Source organism: Pinus tabuliformis, chromosome 2_2 (assembly GCF_031772625.1).
Source record: "Pinus tabuliformis cultivar Carrire ecotype Pingquan chromosome 2_2, CPIR1, whole genome shotgun sequence".
Lineage (NCBI taxonomy): Eukaryota > Viridiplantae > Streptophyta > Pinopsida > Pinales > Pinaceae > Pinus > Pinus tabuliformis.
Window position 1 is genome coordinate 973,307,231 of NC_142300.1, and position 27,026 is coordinate 973,334,256.

Sequence of the window (27,026 nt, forward strand, 5' to 3'; positions counted from 1 at the left end):
AGTGAGTAAGAATAATAGGTAGAAGTAAATGGAGAACTTAATCAATTTATGATGAGATTTAAACACGACGTTTCCTGGGGAGTCGGCATCCGTTATGTGAAAGTTGGGTTACATCGTGGATGTACATAATGAGAGATTTTCTCCCTACTCCTTTTCGAGAGCTCGGGATCACTGCTTTCTTTTTCCCGAGATAGGTAGATCCTTTCACTCTCACTACAACTGGCTTCCCTCTCTTTTTTGCGGATTGCCCGACATGTTTTGTAGTTGCTTCAACAACATACTTGGTCGAGCAATGAGACCCCCCTTTCATTTCCTCCAAGCAACTCGTGGAGGCCCCAATTTTTTTATTCCCCTTGTCATCCGTTGCGGTTACAGAGGTATTATTATGGATTGGTGGGGAATGGACAAAATCTTTGTTCTTCTCCCTATTTATTTTCCGCTTCGATTGCTCGTATTCCTCCGGGATGCTTTGTACAAAGTTCATGGATCTGAAACTCCTGTCCGCAATAACTTGTTGCTCTATGTGATCCTGCTCCATCGTTTTTACCAAGTGCTTGGTTTTTCTCATCATATTAGAGGTGTTTATGCAAAAATATGGCTCTATGCTCTTCGTAGCGCTCCCACTCACTCATCAGTCGCTTCTTCTTTCTTAGTTCCTTCTCTTTTCATTCCTAATAACTCTTCTTACTTATATTTCTTCCCTTCAAATTGCTAGAAGGTCCCCTAATTATTTGGTGGGGGCCCGGTTGAGAGTTTCCTTACTCACGATGGCGGCCCCACCAAAATGGTCAAGCAACTCAAGTTCCTCTCCTTAACAGTTGAGCCCCTCCGGACCTATAATTTTTACCCTCAATTCAAAATGATAAAGGTAAGGACCTTACTGGGTAGGACCTTACAAGGTTTACCTTTCATATCTTCCCAAACCTAATTTGAACCCGAGTTGGGATAACCTACACAAATTCCCACCTCTCAGTTAGGCAATAATCTATTTGAAGGATCAAATCCTCTATCAATGAGTCAGTCCCCTTCCCCGCACCCTAAAGATATGTTCTAGCATTATGGTCGCCTACCTACCTAGAAGTAGTAGTCATGGTGGTACAGCGGTGGCTGGCCTATTCACCCAAAATAATTTCCCAAAGTCAATCAGTCGATTCGGGACTAGAGGAGTTAGGTGTTCCACTAGCTGCATTTTACTTTCCTCAACCACACCACCCTTCTTGAACTTCATGTATTTAGATAGGTTTTTGAATGGTGAAAAATGGGAAGCTTGCTCCATTCGTCAGTACAGATTTGGATGGCATTGAAGAGCACCAGTTAATATTCATAATTGCACACACAAATCTAGAGTAAAAGGATTTGAACCTTTGCATGTTGGTACCAAAAACCGATGCCTTACCACTTAGCTATGCTCCATATGCCTACCCAAAGGGGAAAGGAAAAGCAAGGTGAGGTAGAGAACTCTCAACCACTGGGAGAGGGCTCGAAGAACGAGCGGATCGGGGAATTACTTGACCATACTAGGCATGGGTGCTGGGGAATTATTTGATCGTTATCCCGCCTCCAACTATGATGTATAGTGATAGAATTTTGCTTACTGACCTATGATAGTGAAGGTTATCCCCTAATATTGATTCCCCTCAAAGCCTGAGCAGAGCTCACTCAGGACCAGGACCTTCCCTGAGCATAGCGAAGATGGTATTACCTTCGTATCCATCAGGTAAGGTCCCTTGCCTGCCTGAGCATAAGGTAAAGAAAAGCATAGTGAGGATTTCCCTGAGCTACGGTCTAGGTCTTACATATCCATAGGTTATGTTTTCTCAGGTAAGGTGACAAAGTAAGGAGGTTTACCCACTTCTCCACATCGGGCAAGGTCATCCCCTATATTGATTCCCGTCAAAGAGCTCTGGAAGGTAAGTGACCTTACCTAAGCTCTGTGAAGGGTTGGTGGTTATACCCTCTAATTTGAACCCGGTGAGTACCGGCCTTACCTACTGGCCCTGAAAACCTACACAAAGTAACACTACTCTGCAGGCAGGGGTATAGAAAATAAGCTTGGTTCCTATCCCTCGGAGGGTATAGCTTCCAATTCCTCTCCCATTGGTTGAGCCTGCTTGCGCACCTCTCCTTAACAGTTGAGCCTTGCCTTCCTCTCCCGTTGGTCGAGCAACTCAAGTTCCTCTCCCTAACAGTGGAGACCCTCACCCATAGGAAAGAGTGAGTGACCCATATAAAGGAGTAGGTGCAATGGTGACCTTTTAGTTCTTCAAGTTCCTCTCCCTGTGGTCGAGTGATGGTAGCCTTTTAGTCAAGCGTTCATTACCTCACCCTGCCGGGGGCATCCTCTCTTTTGTGGCCCCTTCCCCCCCGGAGAGTTGCTCGTCTTAGTTACTTATTTGAGAGGGGCCACATTACCTCTCCTAGAGGCAGAGAGTTCGACAGGCTCACCCTCATCCTGTCGGTGATGGTGGCCCGTTGGTCGAGCAACTAAAGTTCCTTGATGCTTATTGGGTGGGGGAGCGTTGGTCACTTTATTCGTTCCTCTCCTATTAGTTGAGTCACTTAACGTACCTCTCGATGGTGGCCCTCACCATATGAATAGTGAGTGACCCCTAAGTAATATGGGGCCCTTTGGTTGAGAAAGAAATTCCTGTCCTCTCTTTATTTGGAAGTGGGGACTTCTACTGTTACTATAGGGGAAAGAAAGGAAAAGGCTTCGTAGTGTTCGAACCTATAATATCACTGTTATGAGTCGTATTTTTCAAGCAATTAAACCATTCGATTCTCTCTACATGCAATTCGCTCACTTTTTCCCCCCCACCCCTTAATCAATCGCGGAAATATGAGGGCCTCCATCTATCTATTTTCTTATCTTTCCAGCCAGAAATTGTTCATCCATCTCCATTTCCCATTCATTCATTTCTTTCCTATTTATTCATTTGAAACGAAAATGATTTTTCAGGTTCTCCTTCCACCCGCTTGCTTACTTACTCGACTGACTCTACTTACTCTACTTACTCTACTTACTTACTTACTTACGCGACTTACTTACTCGACTTACTTACTGGCTTTCAATACGTGTAGCCTAGCCTGTCTAAGACATTAGTGACTCCTAGCTTTCAATATACCTATGGCCTAGCTTTCAATATGCTACGCCTAGCTTGAAATACGTTACGTATTATTTTATTCCCCCTCAATACTTACATACGCATCCATCTTTGAGGGAGGTGAGGTTGTTTCTGGCTCGCAATAAAGCTAGGGCCCGGCAACTAGTAGTCCGTCCTATCTATCTACCTCTCCAAACACAATATCTTGAGTACCAATTATGGTGACCACATCTGCTGGCATGTGATGTTTGGACATAGAATCGAGTCCTTGTAAATGGGTAGAGCCAGGTGCTCTTATTCTACGACGATAGGGACGATTGCTTCCATTACTGACCAGAAACACACCAAATTCTCCTTTAGGTGCTTCAACTGCGGTATGGGTAGAAGAAGCTGGTACGGAAAAACCTTCTGTATGGGGTTCAAAATGGTGAATTGAGGTAGAGTAGACTGATGATCCCGTAGTCATTCAGGCAGGCCGTTCTTTGGACAAGCTTGCTCCTGCTCCCCCAGACCATCTTTCTCTCTCCAAACCTAACGTGATAGTTTCCCATCATAAGGCTCTCTATCTATAGATTGATCCATTACCAGTTGGACAAGTAGCTGATTCGTCCTGACAGAACTCAGTTGACTAAAAGAACCAGTCCGCGAGGGGTTATCCCTTCCCCAGTTATCCTCACCGCAAGGTTATACCCTCACTACTATAAGTCTAACTGAGAGGTATTACTGATGCTGCATAGCGCTTTTTGCTCCAGACCCCTCCCTAGTTCCCATTCTCTCGCTTGTTGAGCGAGATCTGCTACTACATGATATGATCAAAATGGGGCGGGCGCTACTTATAAGGGCAGAACATAATTGGTGTAAGCGCTATAGATCTATAGTGCATGCACAAATTCTAAACCTCTGCAAATGCATAACCTTACCTTTACAGTCTAATATTACTGACATAGAAAAGTGGGATTCCCGGAATAGCCAGCGATCAATCTATTTTTTCTACTCCCGCTTCCGAGCTAGCTACCTCAAAATAGGGGTGCATACTTATATAAATAGAAATTGAAATATACATATCAATATAAAAATAGGGGCGCATACTTATAAATAGAAATATTGATCTAAATCTCAATATAAATAGGCAAGCCCACCCACTCGGTGAAACAACAATATGCGCAACTCGTCAATCAAAATGTATGTTTGTTTCGCATATTATTAGTTAGATTATTGGAAATCAAGGGGGTTATGCCTGTACACAATGGACTTACTTACTGGCTTTCAATACGTGTATCCTAATAAATAGGGAGGGGCAAGGCAGGCTATGTGGATGGAAGGGGAAACCTTATTGACGAAGGTAGTTTTGGCTATTTAGCCCCACTATCTTCACCAGACAAGTGAATGGGGGAGCCATGGCAAACGAAACCTCAGTTCATCTCGCCCCACCCCTATTATTATTGTCATATAGGGGGGAAATTTCCCCGCACCTAACTGTGATAAGCCTTCCCAAGACCAGTGGACCTTGAATAGCTTTGTAACTAGTGATCAATCAAAGCCTCAGCCTCGGAAATAATCCCGATAAGGCACTTAGCTTGAGCATAGTGAGCGAAGGGTAAGGGGTAACATCACTGGAGCGTCTTTCCAGTGAATGGCCCAACAAGGAAGGTGGGTGTTAGTGGTTCATCATGGTCAATGATGCTAATCTGTGCTGCTACCCTATTCTTATTCATCGGGAAGAAGATAAGGTTCTACCGTTCTTGAGGTGGGCGAGGGGATTTCTCCGCTCACCGGAGGTACGAGGGCGAGGGGTGGGCTCAGCTAGTTAAGTGGTGATTCCAGAATTTGTAATTTCATAATTGGTGTAGGATTCCAAAGGGATGGAAGGTGATCCCAGAATGCACTATAGATCGATCTCCGTTGCTTACCTATAGCAAAGGAAAGGTCTTACGCATAGCTCTTTGAGGGGAAGAAAGATAGTGATAACCTTTTAAGATGTAGACAAGCAGGTAAACCTCCTTACCTTCTAGCTCTAAGTGATCTCCTTCCCTTTTCCACAGAAAAGGTCCTGAAAGGAAAGGTAGGTCAACCCTGAGTTAGAGTTCGGGAAGATATGAATGAAAGGTGATGGTGGCTTGGTGGTTCTTCAAGTTCCTCTCCCGGTGGTCGAGCGATGGTAGCCTTTTAGTCGAGCATTTGTTACCTCACCCTACCAGGGGCATCCTCTCTTTTGGGGCCCCTCCACCCCCCAGAGAGTTGCTCGTCTTAGTCACTTATTTGGGAGGGGCCATGTTACCTCTCCCAGAGGTCGAGAGTTTGATAGACTCACCCTCACCTTGTCGGTGATGGTGGCCTGTTGGTCGAGCAACTAAAGTTCCTTGATGCTTATTGGGTGGCCTCTCTCAAATAAGTAACTAAAGCGTGGCCTTTCAGTCAAACCATGCATTAGCATCCTCTCCTTTTAGTCAAGTGATTTTCATTCCTCACCTAACGACATAATTGAAGGGGTTGGTCATTATATATGTAATTACGCTTTAGGCTCTCATAATCAATAGTACCCTATATATCGTATACAAATAGATATATATCATTATATATGTCATTATGCTTTTACTTTTTGAGGGGAAGAAAATAGTATCCTGAAAGGTATTACCAGGCGGGTTGGGATAACCTACAAAAATTCTGAACACAAATACACAAATTCTGCAGAACGCTTGTTTACCTTGGATTGGAGTCTGTTGATCAATTAGACAAAGGTCCCCAGCCAATAAAGAAATAAATAGATGATTTGATTATATTTCAATACTAAGTAGAATTAGCTTTGTAGTTGTAATGTTTAGCAACTATATTCCAATACGTGAATATCGCTTTATTTAAGAAATCCGTGAGTGATTCTGTCCACCCACCATGCATGGGAAAGAGACCTGACCAGCCCATTCTCGCTTCCCCACGCACTTACGAATGATGAAAGTAAGTTCCTGGCTCTCAGAAGCAGTCAAGTTCGCACTGGTCTGGGCCTGGGGGGGGTGGGTAAAGATCGAAGGGGGGATTTGGTTACAATTCCTATTGACGCCAGCTACCTATCGGATCTAACAACCGGTGAAGAGAGAGAATGATCCTGGAACATGAAGAAGCATCGCGAATAGACATCTCGTTTGTGAGGCCACTTGCGGGCATTTTCTGCTACTTACTAGGGACGTATCCACGACCAGTGCTATTCGGACCTCTTGTCCAGGCAGGGTGGGTAAAGTCGAATTCTACCCAGGTCGGCACATCATCCTATCAGTCAGGGTGGGTCCGCACAACCAAAAACGGACAGAGGAGTTGGAGCTGGTACCGTTCATATATCCGTTGACCCATCGATCAGATTTCATTAAGGGCTGGGTGGGATAGATAGATGAGAATTTCCTATCCACAGGGCGAAACAAAGAATGTCAAAACATATAATGCAAAATACAATTTGCTCATCTCGTCTGCCACATCACCCACGTGGTAATAGGGATCAGGTGTACCCCCCTCGTCGTAGCCACCTGGGCGAATGAAGGATCTGGTGGGACCTGCCGCTCCCTCCCGCGTCTAAAGGGGATGTCATAGCAGCTCTTCAGATACATAGAACCCTCACATCAGCCCAATAGCAAACAATTAACTGGGGTAATAGACTCCAGAGCGCCCACTGGATGGTGCTGTATCACCCGCCTTGCTTGCTATGCTACACAAGTTACCAAACTTGTCTTCGAAACAGGTCCATTTCAAAACATTGGAAATGCTGAAGAAGTCATAAACCTACTTGTACAAAACTATTGAATGTATCACCATATATTATATGGAAGAGTTTCGCATCTCTCCCATCTAGCTGGGGTTTTCCTGGCCAAAGACGAAATAGGACCGGGGGGGAGAAGGGGGGGGGCTACAAGCCCTCTCCCGTTGCTAATAGTTAGTTTGACCTTTCCCGATGGCCTTAAGCAAGTGGCTTTAAACACTCACTGGGTTGGGTGAAGATATCTCGTGGAGTGATAGGAAGAGGACACTCGACATTGGCAGGTTATTATCCATTCATCACACCCTTTTGAGATCAAAAGGTGGATAGATATAGGTCTAGCAAATCATCCGATGAAGCAGCAGAGGATATGGGTCTGATTCCTATTGTACACGATGTGGTTAATGAAAAAGACCGATCTAGCGAGATACACCTGCATTAAGATCTAAAACTCATCGTCCACCTCCAGAAAATATTCGGAACGAAAAATTGACAAGAATACAATGTCGTATTCCCCGAAGATCAAGAATCAAGAGAAGATCTATTAGGAAAAATCTTTATCCGAGGCAGAATTTTCATAGTTACATCAAATTAGAAGCCATACAAAAGTCACCCCTTTCTCATGGAAATTTACCCATCACAAAGATGCACGGAGGGACAGAACGAACTTCACATATACCTTTTCCACTCAATCCAAAAACAAGATCGGATGTCATCTGAGTTCATCTCCATTTCCGTGAAACTATTCCTCAAGCGAGGTAGCTGATGAGTCACCAAAAGATTCATGTGAATAATTCAATGGGTAACATAACTTGTTCTAAAGTGTCCCACAGTGATCCAATATCTATTGAAGAGAATTATGTCAGAACCATGTGGAGAAAAGTGAGGAAATATTCCCATATTGAAATATCAGTAAATAAAATAACAGGAAAATTTCCAGATCGCCCAGAGAGAATGTGGGGAAGAACCAAAACAAGATGGTGCCACCTATTGGAGAAAAAAAAGGGTGTCGCCTCCTACCAAAATCCTGGTTTTCGCAACAGTTGCATTCTTCCATGCAAGAAAAAGACTTAGAGAGTATAAATCCCTCTAGATCAGAAGGAGTATGCTTAGGCAGCTTATTCGCTGAGCACCACTGGGGTTCACAAGAAGCTAGAAACTTAGGGGGTTTGCGCCGAAACTTTCCGGGTGTGATAGATTTCGTTATTACGTATATAAGAAATGACGAAAACTATATTGATTTTCAGAGCGATTCTCCTCCTTGCCCGAGTAAGGGATATAAAGGCCCTGTCCATGCTTCAATCCCGGTCCATGCTCTGGAAGACTTAGTCAATAGAAGCAACTAGGCTGGAATGTATATATAGGGCAATGGGTAAGCAAGGATGGGAAACTACTACTATACTACTCTAAGGTATAAGGGGTAGTGAGGCAAGGGGTAGTGAGCCATCTGCTTATGAATCTGCTGTTCCCGCCTTGGCTAATGCCTTTGCTTCTTTCCCTGGTTCTGGTTCCGGATCAGCTGCTAGTGAGACTCGGTAAAGTGGATATGGGTAAACGAACGCGTGTTTTTGCTCGGTGAAATGCTTATGGAACTGCTTAAGGATAAACTTGGTCACCCGTCCCTGCTGCTGGCATTGATGCTGCTACCTCTATCTTTGGTGGTTCCACCCGGTTAGTATAGGTAGATCCCACCCCTTTGCCTAGTTCCTCCCCTTGGTAGTGAATTCGGTGGGTTCCCCGATTTGCATATATAGGTCAGTCTGTAGATTCGAAAACAAGAAACATCTCTAGGTTGCTTGTCTACTCAATATTCGGTACTATAAAATGGTACGGGTTCTCCGAAGAAACGAGAGATTCTGGTATATATGTATGCCGGGCGGGAGGGAGATAAAGAATTGAATTATTAAAGAGCTCTACTGCACGCATATTCTTCGCCCGATGGGATGGACTACTCTACCACATATCCTTCACTCACGACAAGCGAGATAGGAAATGAAAGGGAGAAGACCCAGCATGTCGCAAGAAGCTAGAAACTTCTCCCTCTCTTTGAGGAGCTTTGGGTCATCGAATAGATAGAGGGCTAGGACCTTACTAGTTTGGTAATGTCCCGTCTCATCATCTTCATTGAGTCAAGCCTAATTAAAGTCTTGTTGATCAGCACCTCATCCAATCATAGGGACAATACACCATATTGCTTCATTTTGGCTTTACAGTAGTTGAAGGGATTATATAATTGAATTGATTCTATCAGAGCTTTTATCATAGACTTCGACACATTATCTGAGGATTATTCTAGAAGTAGAGTGCCTTGATGATCGTTAGCCTCATTGGCAATCATCTCGCATTCGACAGGATCTCTCATCATTGGGTCCCGATTGGACGAACCTTGTAAATGTGAAACTTCGATACATCTTTCACATTGACGGTGTTGTGCTCGTACCTTGGAGCCCATTAGCCTTGTTGGGTTTCCTTGCATCTAGCAGTCGAGCTTTTTCCAAACACCTCCACTCTGGAATAATGCTTGATCGCCTTGAAACAAGCAGACAAGGACCATCGTGCTACCCTCTATCACATTGAAGCTACCAAACAACATTTGAAAGCCTACTATGACCATCACATCCACCCTCACTCATTCTATGAAGGTGATTTCGTCCTTGTTTACAACCAATCCCATGATCAACTTGGTCGAGGAAAGTTTCAGTCCATGTGGCACAAGCCCCTAAGTTTCTAGCTTCTTGCGAATCCCCGATCTAAGAAGACTTCATTAACAGACAACAGTAAAATAACAAAATTTTATTAGATAGATTAATCAGATCTAAAAAGAAGCTTTTCTTTTGCGTACGCTACTTGAAAGAACCAAACTTGCATGTATACGTTCTTTGGCTAGGATGAACTTGCGTACAGATCTACAAATATTGATTGAAAAATTTGTTGCAATTCCAGACTTCAGATAAACCCAGATCATGATAGATAACGAATAGAACAGGCGCGAAAAATCAAATCTAGTCTCACCTAATATCAGATCATTCAAGAATAAGTCATTTCAAGTCTCATGATTCCTGATCCAATATTGAACTCAAGGTGCACATGAATATTTCATATCTAGTCCCAAACATAACCTTGCAACATAAAATATACTTCAGATAGAAGTATTCCTTAGAATCTTATAGCTTGCACCACCGGCCTAATGATCTTCTCCTCCTTATATACTCTTAGGCCTTTCTAGACACCTTGGAGCAAATACCTAGGGTCAATACCTTTGACCAAATATCTCGGACCAAATACCTTGGACCAATACCTTGGATCAAAATACCTTGGATCAAATACTTGGTTTTCCAACATGTATGCACTTTTCCTCCTGTGAAAGTGCGTATATACATTATACACTTCTTTTTTTCTGTTAACCCGTGTGCATACACTTCTTGGAAAAAGTGAACCAGTGTATACCTATCTTTCTTCATTCTTTGGAGTTTGATCTGTAATCCTTTTTGCTAACATGCTGCACTGTGAATTGTCATCTGAGAGAGTTTCCATCAAGGACAACACCTGTATCATAATGCCAACAATCTCCCCCTTTGGACTTGATGGCAACAACAACACCAAGACACTCTCCCCCTTTGACATCAAGGGGAAAGGGCGGACTAAGATATTCTCCCCCTTTGACATACATTATGTTGTCCATGCTCCCCCTGAGTACATGCTAAATTCTCTAATTGAGCTCCCCTTTGTACATGTTGTGATGTACAAAAGCCATCCATGCTCCCCCTGAGCACATGGAGAGTCTGCAAAAATATTTTCCAAAAGAATAACATGACTCTATAACTCAACTATGTGAGTGTGACCTTCCTATCACCAAAGACTCATTCATACATCCATCTCCTAACCAAGTGGGGATATACCAATTGTTTATACATGAAGAAATATAATAAATATACTACATCATCCATCCCATGCAAAGTGGGGATATAAATTAAATCATTTGTCCAATAGGACTCATTCAAATGTATGAGAAGACATATCACACCCTAGACCTTTACATGACTTAAGCAACAAATGGTATAAATATTTAAAACCATAGTTGGAATTAGCAACCATAATGCAAACAATGCAGAATGTGTGTGAAGGCTAACACTCCCCCTGAACCTATGCTACCCATATTAGAATCTGCCCTGTTGGCATTATGTTTTCTGGTATGACTGTATGTTACAGATGTTGTACTTGATGGCAACTCCAGTGGCAAGGCTCTCAGTTTGTTGAAAATTAAGAAGGACGCAGGAAACCAGTTCAGGAGGTGCGTACCCGCAGGTACACCATGCAGAACCCGCGTCCAAGGACGCCGGCCAGCCATTCAGGGGGTGCGTCCACCCAGTGCACACATTTCAAGGCAGAGAAAAAGCATGTGGGGGTTTCTTGTGTGGTATCTAGCCGACGGTTTTGTGTTTCTATGGTGTCGGCTCGTGGTATTGTTCCATGTTTTGGGGAGGAGCTTGCCTATATAAAGCAAAGGAGTTCATTTGGATTAAGCATTGTCTTTGGTTGAATATCTTATTTGGTGAGATCTAGTCCAGATCTAAGAGGGCGAATCTTCTAATGGACTGTGATCTCTATGGCGCATGATCAGATCTGTAGATCTGACTGTTTGGGTTAGTCTTGAAGTCTTCATATCATTTATATCTAAAGGGACGCAGGTTCAGTGGAAGAAAAGTGCGCCGGGACGCAGGTACTGTAAAGGGCACGTGCGCCGAGACGCAACACAGTAGAGAGAGACCTGCGTGTGGACGCAGGGCGATCAAGGTTCAGGTGCGTCTCTGAAGCAGAAAGACGCGGCGCGATAGTGTTTTCAGGTGCGTCTCTGTAGCGAAAGACGCGGCACGATAGTATCTTTGGGTGCGTCCCTGAAGCAACAGAACACAGAGCAGTCAAAGGAATAGTGCGTGGGCACGCAGCGGAGCAGAAGGATATCTGCGTGTGGACGCAGAGTAGCAGAAGGTTAACGGCGTCTGGTCGCAGGCCACAGAAAGAAAAACTGCGTCTCTGTTTTAAGATGTTCTGTTGATTAAATTTCTCTATTGATAAGGTGTTCTGGGTTAGTTCTGTTGTTGCTGATCTGATATCTGTAGTGATCTATATCTGTTATGTACCTGCTGATTATCTGATGCTTTATGAAAAGAAGTAGGGGGTTGTAGCTCCCTTCCAGGAGTAGACTGGAAAACGAGAGAGAGAGAGAGAGTTGTAGCTCTCTGCAGGTTGCAGCCTGTACTGGTAAAGGACTGCACCAGTACAAAATCATTGTAAAAGAAGTTTCTAAATTGAAAGAAGATAGAGACATATTGCAGCAGGTGGTTTTCACCCACATTGGGTTTCCACCTTACATCTTGTGTTCTTTGGTGTGACTATCTGTTTTTCATGCTCATTATTTTATGGTACTGACATGCTAAAATAATTCAAAGATCAAATAAGGAAGATTTATTAAATTGCTAGATAATACTGATTCACCCCCCCCTCTCAGTATTATTTCCAACAATTGGTATCAGAGCAGGTCCTTCAGAGAAGCTTGATCGCTTGAAGGTAGATCGTTCATCATGAGCAACTATGAGAGAGAAGCATCAATCAGGCCACCAATTTTTGATGGGACAAACTTCAATTATTGGAAGGTAAGAGTTACTGCATATCTTCAATCTCTTGGTACAGAAGTTTGGGACATTGTAGAAACAGGCTATGCTTTTCCTTCAGCTACTCCTACAGATCCAGCTGAGAAAAAGAAGTATGAAACAAATGCAAAAGCAGTCAGTACTCTATTAGGAAGTATATCCCAAACAGAATTCATGAAGGTAATGCACTTCAAATCAGCAAAAGAGATATGGGACAAAATGGTCACGAGCTATGAAGGAGATGAACAGGTAAAACAAGCTAAACTTCAAACTCTCAGGATTCAATATGAGACTCTCAAGATGTATAATGATGAAAGTGTTGCTAATTATTTTCTTCGGGTAGATGAGATTGTTAATTGTATGAAAAATTTGGGTGAAGAAATAAAAGAGGCTATAGTAGTTCAAAAGATTCTAAGATCATTATCCCCCAAGTTTGAATCTAAAGTATCTGCAATAGAAGAAAAGGAAAATCTCCGTGTTCTCACTATGTCTCAGCTACATGGAATTCTAACTGCTTATGAAATGAGAAAGGGAGGTCCATCAGACAGAAGGGAAGCTGCTTTTAAGGCATCAGGCAAAGAAGATTACTATGAAGCAAGCCATGTTCCAGAAGAAGAGGAAGAAGAATCAAATTTTGTCAGAAATCTTCAAAGGGGTTCTGGAAGGTTCAGAGGTAAGCTACCTTTCAAATGCTTTGCTTGTGGAAGAGTAGGTCATTATGCTGCAAAATGTCCTTATAAGGATAAAGGAAAGGAACCTGCTAGATGGAACAAGAAACAAAGTGCAAATAAGAAAAGCTACTACACCCATGAAGATAGTGATGGTTTATCAAACAGTGATGAAGATGAACAAGGTAATAAATATAAGTTGTTAATGGCATTTGAAGATGATGATTATGAGGATGCTGTAGATGTGAATAACCTCTATGATGAAATTACTAGACTCAAGAGATGTATAGAAGAAAAGAATGTGATCATTGATACTCTACAATTTCAAATTGATGAAAAAGAAAAACATCTTGAAAAACTAGAAGGTGAAATTGTTGGTCTCAGAAAAGAAATTGAGAAAACAAAAGCTATTAATCTTAAGTTTGTCAAAGGATCTGAAACTTTGGATGAGATTATCAATGTGCAGCGGTCTCCTCTAAACAAGACAGGTTTGGGTTACAATGGAGAAACCTCTCAAGCATCCACCTCAAAAAGTTATCTTGATGCGGCAAGAAGAAATTAGCAGAAGAACAATGAAGATAATCAGGTAAAGCAGGGACAAAATACAAACAGAAACTATCAGGGGCAATCCATCTTAAGGGTGAACAAAAGCTACAACCAACCACAGGTAAAATCTTCTCAGTTTGGTTCAAATGAAAATAGAAATTACAATCAGTTGGCAGGTAGATTCAATAACCGCAGAAGCTTCTTCAATGGACAATGCTTTTCTTGCCATAATTTTGGTCACAAAGCAGCTCAATGTGTTGCATATAAAACAATCATGACTAGGGAAGCTCAAAAACAAAGAAGTATGACAGGGATGACAAAAAGGACCTATAACAACTTTTCGGTTCTTGAAAATGAAGTTGAATGTTCTATTTGCAATAACTTTGGTCATGAAGAATCTGAATGCAGGAGCAGGTTTCAGCAGAAAAAGGAGCAAGCCTCAAGCACCAAAACATGGAGAATAAAGGAACCTCAAACAGAAAGATGTGGAATAGCATTTTATGCAGAGGGACAGGAAAATCTATGGTACATTGACAGTGGATGTTCGAAGCATATGACAAGTGATAAAGAAAAACTTGAATTTTATTCTGTTCTAGAAAAAGGAAAGAAAGTCTCTTTTGGAAACGATACTCCTGCAATTATAAAAGGAAAAGGCATTGCTCAGTTAAAAGGAAAGGTCAAGGCTGGAAATGTTTTGTATGTTGATGGATTGAAGCATAATCTTCTAAGTGTCATCCAGATGTGTGATCAAAGGACCGAGGTTATTTTCAGATCGAATGGATGTCTTGTTCGTGATCTTGATACAGGTAAAACAGTACTCAAAGGCAAAAGAACTCCAAATAATCTGTACATATTTGAAGAAGGACAACAACAATGCTATCTGAGCAAGGATGAAGAGCACTGGTTATGGCATCGAAGGTTGGGACATCTAAGCTTCTCACAAATAAGGAAAGCATGCAAATATCAGGCAGTTCGCGATCTTCCAGATATCAAAATTCCTGACAACACCATATGCAGATCATGTCAGTTTGGAAAACAAACCAGGACTAACTTTCCAGAGAAGGAAGGATTAGCTAGCATGCCTCTTGAGCTAGTACATACAGATACATGTGGTCCATTCAGGAAAAGAACACCTAGAGGAGAGGAATACTTGATATTATTTATTGACGATTTCTCCAGGTTTGTCTGGTTAGGACTTATGAAGCACAAAGATGAAGCTTTCGAAAAATTCAAATCCTTCAAAGCCTTGGTTGAAAATGAATCAGGTCACAAAATTAAGTGCCTCAGATCCGACAGAGGTGGGGAATTTACTTCAAATGAATTTTTCGATTTCTGTGATGAACATGGCATAAGGAGAGAATTCTCTACAGCTAGAACTCCTCAGCAAAATGGAGTTGTTGAAAGAATGAATAGAACAATCCAACAAATGGCTCGTGCTATGCTTGATGAATCAGGAACTCCCGCAACTTTCTGGGGTGAAGCTGCACATGCTGCGGTTATTATTCTCAACAAGACAAATGTCCGGGTAAACAACACTCAAACTCCTCATGAGCTCTGGAGTGGTAAAACTCCTTCGGTAAAGCACTTCAAAATCTTTGGGAGCAAATGCTATATCAAGAATACTGATGAGCAGCTTGGCAAACTTGAACCTAGAGCAGATGAAGGCATTCTTCTTGGTTACTCTCCACATAGCAAAGCATACAAGTGCTACAATAAAAGACTTGGTAGAATTGTTGACAGCATTGATGTGGTGGTTGATGAGAAGGGATACATTCCTAGGCAAGTACATCGGGAAGATATCGAAGAAGATGAAGGCTACCCTCAAAGACAAAATGATGAAGAAGAAGAACCTCAAGAAGAACCAGAGGAGCAGACAAGAATAGAAGAGAAAACTCCATCCAAATATGTTCAGAAGAATCATCCAGAACCTCAGATTGTGGGGCAGAAAGAAGCAGGTGTACAAACAAGAAGAATAGTTGCAGAAGCCTCAAGCTATTTGGCATTACTATCCTCTACTGAACCACAAAATGTGAAAGAAGCATGCAAAGATGAATGTTGGGTAAAAGCAATGGATGAAGAACTTGAGCAAATCGAAAAGAACAACACTTGGGAGCTGGTTACTAGACCAAAGGATAAGAATGTTATCGGAACAAAATGGGTCTTCAAAAATAAATTGAATGAAAATGGAGAAGTAATTAGAAACAAAGCTAGACTTGTTTGTAAAGGGTATGCGCAGCAAGAAGGAATAGACTTTGAAGAAACTTTTGCTCCTGTTGCAAGACTTGAGGCCATCCGAATGTTCCTTGCTCTCTCAAGTTTTCAAAACTTCAAAGTATTTCAAATGGACGTGAAATCAGCCTTTCTGAATGGAGACTTGGAAGAAGAAGTGTACGTTGAACAGCCAGATGGGTTCATTCTTGGAAATGATCCAAATCTTGTATGCCGATTGAAAAAGGCTCTCTATGGTCTCAAACAAGCTCCAAGGGCTTGGTACTACCGGTTGGACAAATATCTTCATCAACAAGGTTTTTCAAAAGGTTCAGTAGATAGCAATCTGTATATAAAAGTTGAAAATGACAAATTGCTAATACTTGTTGTGTATGTAGATGACATTATTTTTGGCAGCAATGAAGAAGCTATGAGTCAAAGTTTTGCCTCGGTCATGCAGAAAGAATTTGAAATGTCCTTGCTAGGAGAACTGACATATTTCCTTGGTTTGCAAATCCAACAAAAGGAAGGAGGAATCTTTTTATCTCAAACCAAGTATCTCAAACAGATTTTGAAGAAATATGGCATGGAAGATGCAAAACCAGTATGTACACCCATGGTCACAGGATGTAGTCTCAGTGCAAATGATGAATCTGCAGCAGTACATCAACCAACCTACAGATCTATGATTGGAAGTTTACTATATTTGACAGGTACCCGACCGGACATCATGCATGCAGTTGGAATAGTTGGAAGATTTCAGGCAAATCCGAAGGAGACTCATCTTCAGGCAGTAAAGAGAATCTTCAAATATCTTCAAGGGACTCAAAATTATGGCTTATGGTATCCTAGAGATACAGATCTTTCTCTTCATGCTTATACAGATGCAGATTGGGCCGGAAGCGTGGATGACAGGAAAAGCACAAGTGGTGGTGCGTTCCTTATGGGATCCAGACTGGTATCTTGGTTCAGCAGGAAACAGAGTTCGATCGCCTTGTCTACAGCTGAAGCGGAATATGTTGCTGCTGCATCTTGTTGCACCCAACTTCTTTGGATGATGCAGACTTTCCAAGATTTTCAAATCACTTGTACACCACCAATCCCCATCTTATGTGATAATACAAGTGCAATCAGCATCTCAAAGAACCCTGTTATGCATTCAAAAACCAAGCACATACCAATCAAGTACCATTTTCTCCGGGAACAAGTGCTTGAACAGAAAGTCAAGTTGGAGTATGTTCCTTCCAAGGAACAAGTTGCTGATATTCTCACCAAACCATTGCCCAGGGACACGTTTGAATACCTCAGGCAAAAGCTGGGGGTTGTTGATGCATCATCTTATTGTTGAACATCTTCTTATTGGTGGTACAGGCTCAGGGGGAGCACATAATGCATTGTTGGCATTATGGAGAAGGAGATCTTGGAAATAGATGCAATATGTCTCTATCTCTTTCATGGTGGATCTCTGGTTATTTGTTGCAGATCTGGAGGAGCATGAGCTTAGGGGGAGCATACCCTTTGCCCTTGATGTCAAAGGGGGAGAATGAAGCTGAAGTTTGTAAGGTTGCCATCAAGTCCAAAGGGGGAGATTGTTGGCATTATGTTTTCTGGTATGACTGTATGTTACAGATGTTGTACTTGATGGCAACTCCAGTGGCAAGGCTCTCAGTTTGTTGAAAATTAAGAAGGACGCAGGAAACCAGTTCAGGAGGTGCGTACCCGTAGGTACACCATGCAGAACCCACGTCCAAGGACGCCGGCCAGCCATTCAGGGGGTGCGTCCACCCAGTGCAGACATTTCAAGGCAGAGAAAAAGCATGTGGGGGTTTCTTGTGTGGTATCTAGCCGACGGTTTTGTGTTTCTATGGTGTCGGCTCATGGTATTGTTCCATGTTTTGGGGAGGAGCTTGCCTATATAAAGCAAAGGAGTTCATTTGGATTAAGCATTGTCTTTGGTTGAATATCTTATTTGGTGAGATCTAGTCCAGATCTAAGAGGGCGAATCTTCTAATGGACTGTGATCTCTATGGCGCATGATCAGATCTGTAGATCTGACTATTTGGGTTAGTCTTGAAGTCTTCATATCATTTATATCTAAAGGGACGCAGGTTCAGTGGAAGAAAAGTGCGCCGGGATGCAGGTACTGTAAAGGGCACGTGCGCCGAGACGCAGCACAGTAGAGAGAGACCTGCGTGTGGACGCAGGGCGATCAAGGTTCAGGTGCGTCTTTGAAGCAGAAAGACGCGGCGCGATAGTGTTTTCAGGTGCGTCTCTGTAGCGAAAGACGCGGCGCGATAGTATCTTTGGGTGCGTCCCTGAAGCAACAGAACGCAGAGCAGTCAAAGGAACAGTGCGTGGGCACACAGCGGAGCAGAAGGATATCTGCGTGTGGACGCAGAGTAGCGGAAGGTTAACGGCGTCTGGTCGCAGGCCACAGAAAGAAAAACTGCGTCTCTGTTTTAAGATGTTCTGTTGATTAAATTTCTCTATTGATAAGGTGTTCTGGGTTAGTTCTGTTGTTGCTGATCTGATATCTGTAGTGATCTATATCTGTTATGTACCTGCTGATTATCTGATGCTTTATGAAAAGAAGTAGGGGGTTGTAGCTCCCTTCCAGGAGTAGACTGGAAAACGAGAGAGAGAGAGAGAGTTGTAGCTCTCTGCAGGTTGCAGCCTGCGTACTGGTAAAGGACTGCACCAGTACAAAATCATTGTAAAAGAAGTTTCTAAATTGAAAGAAGATAGAGACATATTGCAGCAGGTGGTTTTCACCCACATTGGGTTTCCACCTTACATCTTGTGTTCTTTGGTGTGACTATCTGTTTTTCATGCTCATTATTTTATGGTACTGACATGCTAAAATAATTCAAAGATCAAATAAGGAAGATTTATTAAATTGCTAGATAATACTGATTCACCCCCCCCCTCTCAGTATTATTTCCAACACACTATATTTCTTGACTGAAAAACATATACGCTCCTTCACACACAAAAACCTATGTGTATACATGACTATACTTCATGAAACCCGCGTATAATAACCTTTTTTCTGAAAAACTGGATTTTAATAGCAGGATGATGTAGCAACCAGTCCCAGTTATTGTCTGAGATATTCAAATGTTTCTCTGGGTAGTGGTTTAGTGAATATATGAACAACCTATTCTTTATAGGGAAAATACTCCAATTTTACCTTTTGTTCAAGCACTTGTTCTGTAGAAAATGGTACTTGATGGGTATGTGCTTGGTCTTGGAGTGCATGATAGGATTCTTTGAAATACTGATGGCACTTGTATTATCACATAAAATGGGATGGGTGGAGTACATGTGATCTGAATGTCTTGCAAAGTTTACATCATCCAAAGTAGTTGTGTGCAGCAAGATGCAACAACCACATATTTTGCTTCAGCTGTTGATAAAGCAATTGAACTTTGTTTCTTGTTGAACCAAGAAACTAACTTGGAACCCATATAGAATGCACCACCACTTGTGCTTTTTCTATCATCAACACTTCCCGCCGAATCTACATCTGTATATGCATGAAGAGTAAGATCTTCATCTCTAGGATACCATAAACCAAAGTCCTGAGTTCCTTGAAGATATTTGAAAATTATTTTGATTGCCTGAAGATGTGATTCCTTTGGATTTACTTGGAATCTTCCAACTATTCCTATTGCATGCATGATGTCAGGTCAGGTACCTGTTAGATAAAGCAGACTACCAATCATGGATCTATAAGTTGGTTGATGTACTACAGCTGATTCATCATTTGAGCTGAGACTGCATGTCGTTACCATTAGGGTACATATAGGTTTAGAATCCTCCATTCCATACCTTTTCAATATCTATTTGAGATATTTGGTTTGTGAAAGAAAAATACCATCTTTATTTTGTTGAACTTGTAGACAAAGAAAATAGGTAAGTTCACCAAGCAAGGACATTTCAAATTATTGCTGCATTACTGAAGAAAAGTTATGACTCATGGATTCTTCATTGCTGCCAAAAATGATATCATCAACATAAATAATAATAATTAGCAATTTATCAGTTTCAATTTTTGTATATAGATTGATATCTGCTGAACCTTTTGTAAAACCTTGTTGGTGTAGATATTTGTCAAGGCGGTAATACCAGGCCCTTGGAGCTTGTTTTAGACCATATAGAGCCTTTTTGAGTCTGCATACAATTTTTGCATCATTTCCAAGAATGAATCCTTCTAGTTGTTCAATATAAACTTATTCTTCTAAATCTCCATTAAGAAAAGCTTATTTTACATCCATTTGGTATGCTTTGAATTTCTAAAAGATAGAAAGAGCAAGAAACATCCTTATGGCTTCAAGTTTGGCAACAGGTGCAAAAGATTCTTCAAAATATATACCTTCTTGTTGAGCATACCCTATACAAACAAGTCTGGCCTTGTTTCTAATGACTTCTCCATTTTCATTCATCTTGTTTTTGAATATCCATTTAGTTCCAATAATATTTTTATCATGAGGTCTAGGAACTAATTCCCAAGTAGCATTCTTTTCAATTTTCTCAAGTTCTTCATTCATGGCGTTGACCCAACATTCATCTTTGCATGCTTCATTTACATTTTGAGGTTCGGTGGAGGATATTAATTCTAGATAGCTTGAGGTCCCTGTAATGGTTCTTCCTGTCTGTACACCTGCCTCTTTTTACCCTAAAATTTGAGTTTCTGGATGATTTTTTTGAACATATCTAGACGAAGTCTTTTCTTCTACCATTATCTATTCTTCTGCTACTTCGTTGGTTTCTCCTTCAATATCATTTTGATTTGATGTGCGAAAATAATCCCCATCTTCTTCATTATCATAATCCTCTGTTTTTATCTATTTTGGATTTTTTCGTGCTTCATGAACTACAACATCAATGCTTTCAACAATTTTTCCAAGTCTTTTATTATAAAATTTATATCCTTTATTTCTGGAAGAATAACCAAGAAGAATACCTTCATCTGCTTTGGGTTCAAACTTACCAAGTTTTTCATTAGTCCTTTTGATAAAAAATTTGCTTCCAAAGACTTTAAAGTATTTTATAGTAGGAGTCTTACCATATCAAACTTCATGTGGAGTTTGAGCGCTATTTACCCGAACATTTTCCTTGTTGAGAATAGTCATGGTAGTGAATGCAGCTTCACCCCAGAAGGTTGCAGGAGTTCCAGATTCATCTAGCATAGCTCGAGCCATTTGTTGAACTGTTATGTTCGTTCTTTCTACCATACCATTTTTCTGAGTCCTTGCGGTGGAGAATTTCCTTTTTATTCCATGTTGTTCACAGAAGTCAAAGAATTCATCTGATGTAAATTCCCCTCAATCAAATCTAATGAATTTGATTTTTCGATCTGATTCATTTTCAACAATGACCTTGAAGGCTTGGAACTTTTCAAATGATTCATCTTTATGCTTTAGAAGACCTATCTAGCACATTATGGAAAAATCATCAATGAACAAAATAAAGTATTCTTCTCCACGAGGTGACTTTTTCCTTGATGGTCCACATAAATCAGTATGGACAAGTTCAAGAGGCTTACTAGATGACCCTTCTTTTCCCATGAAGTGAACTCTAGTTTGCTTAGTGATTTGACATGGTTTACATACTGTATTTTTTGGGATGCTGATATCTGAAGATCATGAACAACCTTGAGTTTGCATGCTTTTCTTATTTGAGAAAAGCTTAGATGTCCCAATCTTCTATGCCACAACCAATTTTCATCATTTTTGCATAGATAGCACTGTTGTTTTCCACCCTTGAGTATGTATAAGTTGTTTGGAGTTCTTGTACCTTTGATCACGGTCTCTCCTATATCAAGCTCACATTCGTTTGAACAAAACACCACTTCGTTTCCTTGATCACACATTTGACTGACTCTCAATAGGTTATGCTTTAAACCATCTACATACATAACATTTTCGGCTTTAACATTTTATTTCAAGAAAACAGAACCTTTGCCTTTTATGATAGCAAGAGTGTCATTTCCAAATGAGACATTCTTTTCTTTTCCTAAGGCATTATATGAGTGAATTTTTTCTTTGTCACCTATTGTGTTTGGCGCATCCACTGTCGATGTACCACTAATTTTCTTGTCCTTCAAAATACAAGGCTATACCACATCTTTCTATTTTAGATTCTTTCCTTATCCATATCTTTAGATTTAATGGTGTTTTCTCCTTTTGAGATGTTTGTCGAAATTCGCTCTTGCATTGAGATTCTTCGTGACCAAATTTGTTACACATTGAGCATTCTATTTGATTTTCAAGAGGAGAAAAGTTATTATAGGAACTAATCTTGATTCCTATTACATTCCTTTGATTTCGTGCTTCTATATTCATGATGGTTTTGTAAGAAACATATTGAACAACTTTATGCCCAAAATTATGACATGAAAAGCATTGCCCATTAAAGAAGTTCGTGTAACTATTGAATCTATTAACCTGGTGATTGTAGTTTCTATTGATATTCATCTTTGGAGAAATTTGAGTATGATTTTCCTGAGGTTGGTTGTGGCTTCTATTCATTCTTGGAGTAAATTGAGTATGATTTACCTGGTGATCAGCTTTATGCCTTTGCTGATGATTTTGATAATGCTCACTGGTCTTCGCTGCATCAAGATAGCTTTTGGTGGAGGTTGACAACTTCTGTGATTGAGATGGTTCTTTAGTATATCCAAGACTTGTATTTATCAAACGAGAATGTTGAACTTTGATAATTTCATTTAAATTTTCTGATTCTTTAGCAAATCTAAGATTGAAAGATTCTGTTTTCTCAAGATCCTTTCTTAGACCCACAATTTCACATTCTAGCTTTTCATTGTGTTTTTCCTTTTTAGAAAGTTGGTATGTCAAGGTATCTATAATCATATTCTTTTCCTCTAAACAAATTTTAAGTTTAGAGATTTCATCATGAAGGTCTTCCTCTTCTAAAGCATCCCAAAAATTATCATCTTCATAAGCCATGAGAAGTCTATAATCATCACTATTAGATAAACCTTCACTTTCCTCTTCTAAACAATCCAAAAAATCATTATCATAAGCCATGAGAAGTTTGTAATATTGTCTAGTTTCATCTTCATCACTATTAGATAAATAATCACTATCTTCATGAGTATAGTAACTCCTTTTATTCACAAATTTTTTTCTATTCCTTTTTGCATATTCCTTTCCTTTTTCTTATTTATCTTTATGAGGACATCTGGCAGCATAATGACTAACTCTCCCACAATCCAAGAATTTGAAGGATAGCTTACCTATAAACCTTCCAGAACCCTGTTAAAGCTTCTTGACATGACCTACCTCATTTTCTTCTTCTGAAATATGTCCTGATTCATTGTGTTCTTCCTTTCCTTTTATTGAGGCTTTAAATGAAACTTCTCTCATATCTGATGGTCCTCCTTTTCTCATCTCAAAGGCAGTTAAAATTTCGTGAAGTTGTGTCATAGTTATATTTTGCAGATCCTGTTTCTCTTCTATGGTGGACACTTTGATTCAAATTTAGTAGCTAAGGATCCCAAAAATTTCTCAACTAAGGTAACCTCCTTTATTTCCTTACCTAGATTATTCATACAATTAACAACCTCATCTATACGTAAGAAGTAACTAGCTATACTTTCATCGCTTTGCATCTTAAGAGTTCCATACTGAATTCTGAGAGTTTGAAGCTTAGCACATTTTACCTAAGAGTCTCCTTTGTAGCTTAGAACGATTTTGTCCCATATTTCTTTTGCTGATTTGAGCTGCATGACTTTGACAAACTCTAATTATGATAGAATTCCCAATAAAGTACTGACATCTATGGCATTGGTATCATATTGCTTTTTACCTGCCAGATCTGTAGGAATTTTTGTTGGAAATGTATATCCTCCTTTAAAAATTTCCCAGACATCCATTCCAAGCGATTGCAGATAGGTTGTGGTTCTTATTTTCCAGTAAACAAAGTTACTCCCATTGATGATTGGTGGTCTGATGGATCCCATGCTTTCTTGATTATTCAAGCAATCAAGCTTCTTCTGAAGGACCTCCTCTGATACTAATTGTTGGAAATAATACTGAGAGGGCGGTGAATCAGTATTATCAGATCAATAATTTTATTTCCTAAACAGATTTATATACGCTACTTTAGTGAAGTGAACTAGCATGTACATGTGATTGTGATTAAGGAAACCAGCGTATATCCAGAGAACTTGTGATTTAGACAATTTACCATGTGTTGATCTTAAAGTAGTATATCAAAGATTTATTACACAATCCAGTAAAAGTGGAATAAAGCATCACACATAAGCAAAAGACATGAACACCAAGATGCAAGGTGGAAACCCAATGTGGTAAAAACCACCTGTTGCTGTCATCTCTGTCTTCTTTTAATAATAAGAAAATCTGTTTACAATCTTGTATTGATGCAGACTCATACCAGTATGTAGGGTTCTACCTATAGAAGGTTACAACCTTCTGTCATTCTCCAGCTTCTACTGGAAGGAAGCTACAACCCCCTAGCTCTTGTACTAGCCAATATGTTTAATAGTACGTAGGTTCTAGCCTACAAAAAAACTCCACTCTTCCACCAGGGACCACATTTCATGAATTACTCCTGGATCACAACACCACAATCTGAAGGCCACGTTTCATCAAATTTTCACACTGGACCCATCATAACTTTTAAACTTAAACTGCATCAACCAATATTTAGATAATCTAAATAATCAGATCATTGACACTAGAACACTGTGCTAAAACAAGAACCCTGCATCATCATTCAAAACTAGTTGTAACCTCAAAAATCATGCATTAGAGTGTATATACTGCTTGGCTGCACCCAAACTTTGTATATACGCTACTTCCATTAATTGAACCTACGTATACCTTTAAAACTACTGCAAACATAAACTTTTGAATCAAATTTGTACCAAATATCAATATTCTTAATATCTACTGTCAACTTTCAGAGCTTTACACAGGCAGGGACATCGATCACTTTTTATCACTTATACAATCAATCAATCAAATGCCAGCCTCCTTATGCATTCAGTGTTACATTCAGATCTAAGAAGACTTCATTGGCAGACATCAATAAAATAACATAATTTTATCAGATAGATCAATCAGATCTGAAACGAAGCTTTTCTTTTGTATATTCTACTTGAAAGAACCGAACCTATGTGTATACACTCTTTGGCTAAGACAAAATTGCATACAGATATGCAAATATTGACTTAAAACTTTGCTACAATTCTAGACTTCAGACAAACCCAAATCATGATAGATATCAAATAGAATAGGCACAAAACATCATATCTAGTCTCGGCCAATATTAGATCATTCAAGAATAAGTCATTTCAAGTCTCATCATTCCTGATCCAATATTGAACTCAAGGTGCACATGAATATTTTAGATTTGATCCCAAACATAACCCTGTAACATAAAATATACTTTAGATATAAGTATTCCTTAGAATATTATTGCTTGCACCACCGACCTAATGATCTTCTCCTCCTTATATATTCTTAGGCCTTTCTCAATACCTTGGATCAAAATACCTTGGATCAAATACTTGGTTTTCCAACATGTACGCACTTTTCCTCCCATGAAAGTGCGTGTATAGATTATACGCTTCTTTTTTCTGTTAACCCGCGTGTATATGCTTCTTGGACAAAGTGAACTAGCATATACCTCTGTTTCTTCATTCTTTGGAGTCTGATTTGTAATCCTTTGCTGTTAACCTGCTACGCTTTGAACTGTCATTTGAGAGAGTTGCCATCAAGGACGACACCTGTATCATAATGCCAACAAAGGGTAGGTAGACAATTTGGTACTAATAAGGTAGGGGTGTTGGTCATAAAAAAAGGGTATGTACGTGAGTTGGATTAGAAAGGCACGAGCACTCAGCAAAGAAAAAGAGCATGTAGGTGAGAGTTAAAAACATGTAACAAAGTGGGAGACCCACCAGCCATTTGTGGGCAGGTCTCTTCATCTGTGTGAAGTTAATTAATTTGAACAAATAATTTTATAGTTGCGCTTGATAGAAAGTTCATATGTGTAGTTTTTAACCACTACAGAAACACAAACGAGTGATATTAAGAGTTGTTGGATGCAAAGAATATATACAGTGCTTTATTGTAGCTAGCAACACTCATGAAACATGCAATTGGAAAATGATGTCCCCATGGAGAACTTTACCCACCACAGATCTCTTAAGAACTTCAAAATTCTTGAAAGGGTTAAGGAAAACCAATAAAGACTAAGATTTTTTCATTCTCAAAAGATTTATGTTGAGAAAAATTTAATGTATAAAATTATGAGCATATCATAGTACAAGAAACTTGATCAGGAGACCTTGTTTTTCATTTTTTTCTAATTTCCTTTCATATCTTGACACTATTATTTATATTATTAAACACTTTATATACACAACAGGGTTGACAAATATTTATCGCATGAAACCCTCTAGTCCCATTTCTCATTCGTTTTCCCATTTCTGGTAACATAGTTTATAGATAAATTGAAATGACATGTGAATAAGAACCCAAAATTAATGATAACGTACCATATAAATGCTCAAAATACCATGCAAATACTGCACTAAGCATCGCAATAACAACATCATTAATTGTCTGCACAGTAATGAAATGTTGATTATCATATCAGATGCTATTATTACCCAAAATATTTCAAAACGCAAAGTACAAAAGCAGTGTAATAGCTGAGAATGGAAACACATATAAAAACCTCGTCAATAGCCTTTATGATGATGGCAGTGTCTTCAAGATCAACCTTGACATGAGCAAGGGTCTTTAGATGATGAATTACTCTTGGAGGACCTCTGAGCATTTTGTTGTCTTTCATCCACAAGAACATAGACATAAATTGGAAAATATCCATAACTACACACCAAACCACAAACATCACACCCCATAATGGCCATAGAATTCCTTTTACACTCCACATGGGCATGTTGCTTCCACTTTATCAGTTAATATGTGGTATAGAGGGCATGGATACACACTGATTTTTTTATTTTTTTTTTTGTAAAATCCAATAACAGGGACATGAGAGATATGCAATCTCGTATGTATTAATGTATTTTTAGAATGACATTGGCGTC

At 40.0% G+C, this 27,026-nt stretch overlaps 1 protein-coding gene across 1 annotated transcript; it reads right to left on the reverse strand.

Moving 5' to 3' along the window:
• Positions 1-26,803, reverse strand: LOC149196494 (uncharacterized). The gene is made up of 3 exons (XM_089408302.1): positions 26,651-26,803; positions 26,469-26,535; positions 1-627 (listed from the first exon to the last, which is right to left on the reverse strand). Exons 1-3 carry the CDS (start codon positions 26,801-26,803, stop codon positions 59-61), a joined length of 789 nt encoding a protein of 262 aa, XP_089264428.1. The 3' UTR covers positions 1-58.
• Positions 26,804-27,026: the final 223 nt, after the last annotated feature.

What these genes read in the sequence shown, in the direction of transcription:
- LOC149196494 (XM_089408302.1), bottom strand. Translation starts at nt 26,803, where the DNA reads ATGGATATTTTCCAATTTATGTCTATGTTCTTGTGGATGAAAGACAAC. An exon ending in TCATAAAGGCTATTGACGAG is followed by an intron (nt 26,536 to 26,650) that starts GTTTTTATATGT and finishes ATTACTGTGCAG; the next exon opens with ACAATTAATGATGTTGTTAT. An exon ending in GTATTTTGAGCATTTATATG is followed by an intron (nt 628 to 26,468) that starts GTACGTTATCAT and finishes GCGACTGATGAG; the next exon opens with TGAGTGGGAGCGCTACGAAG.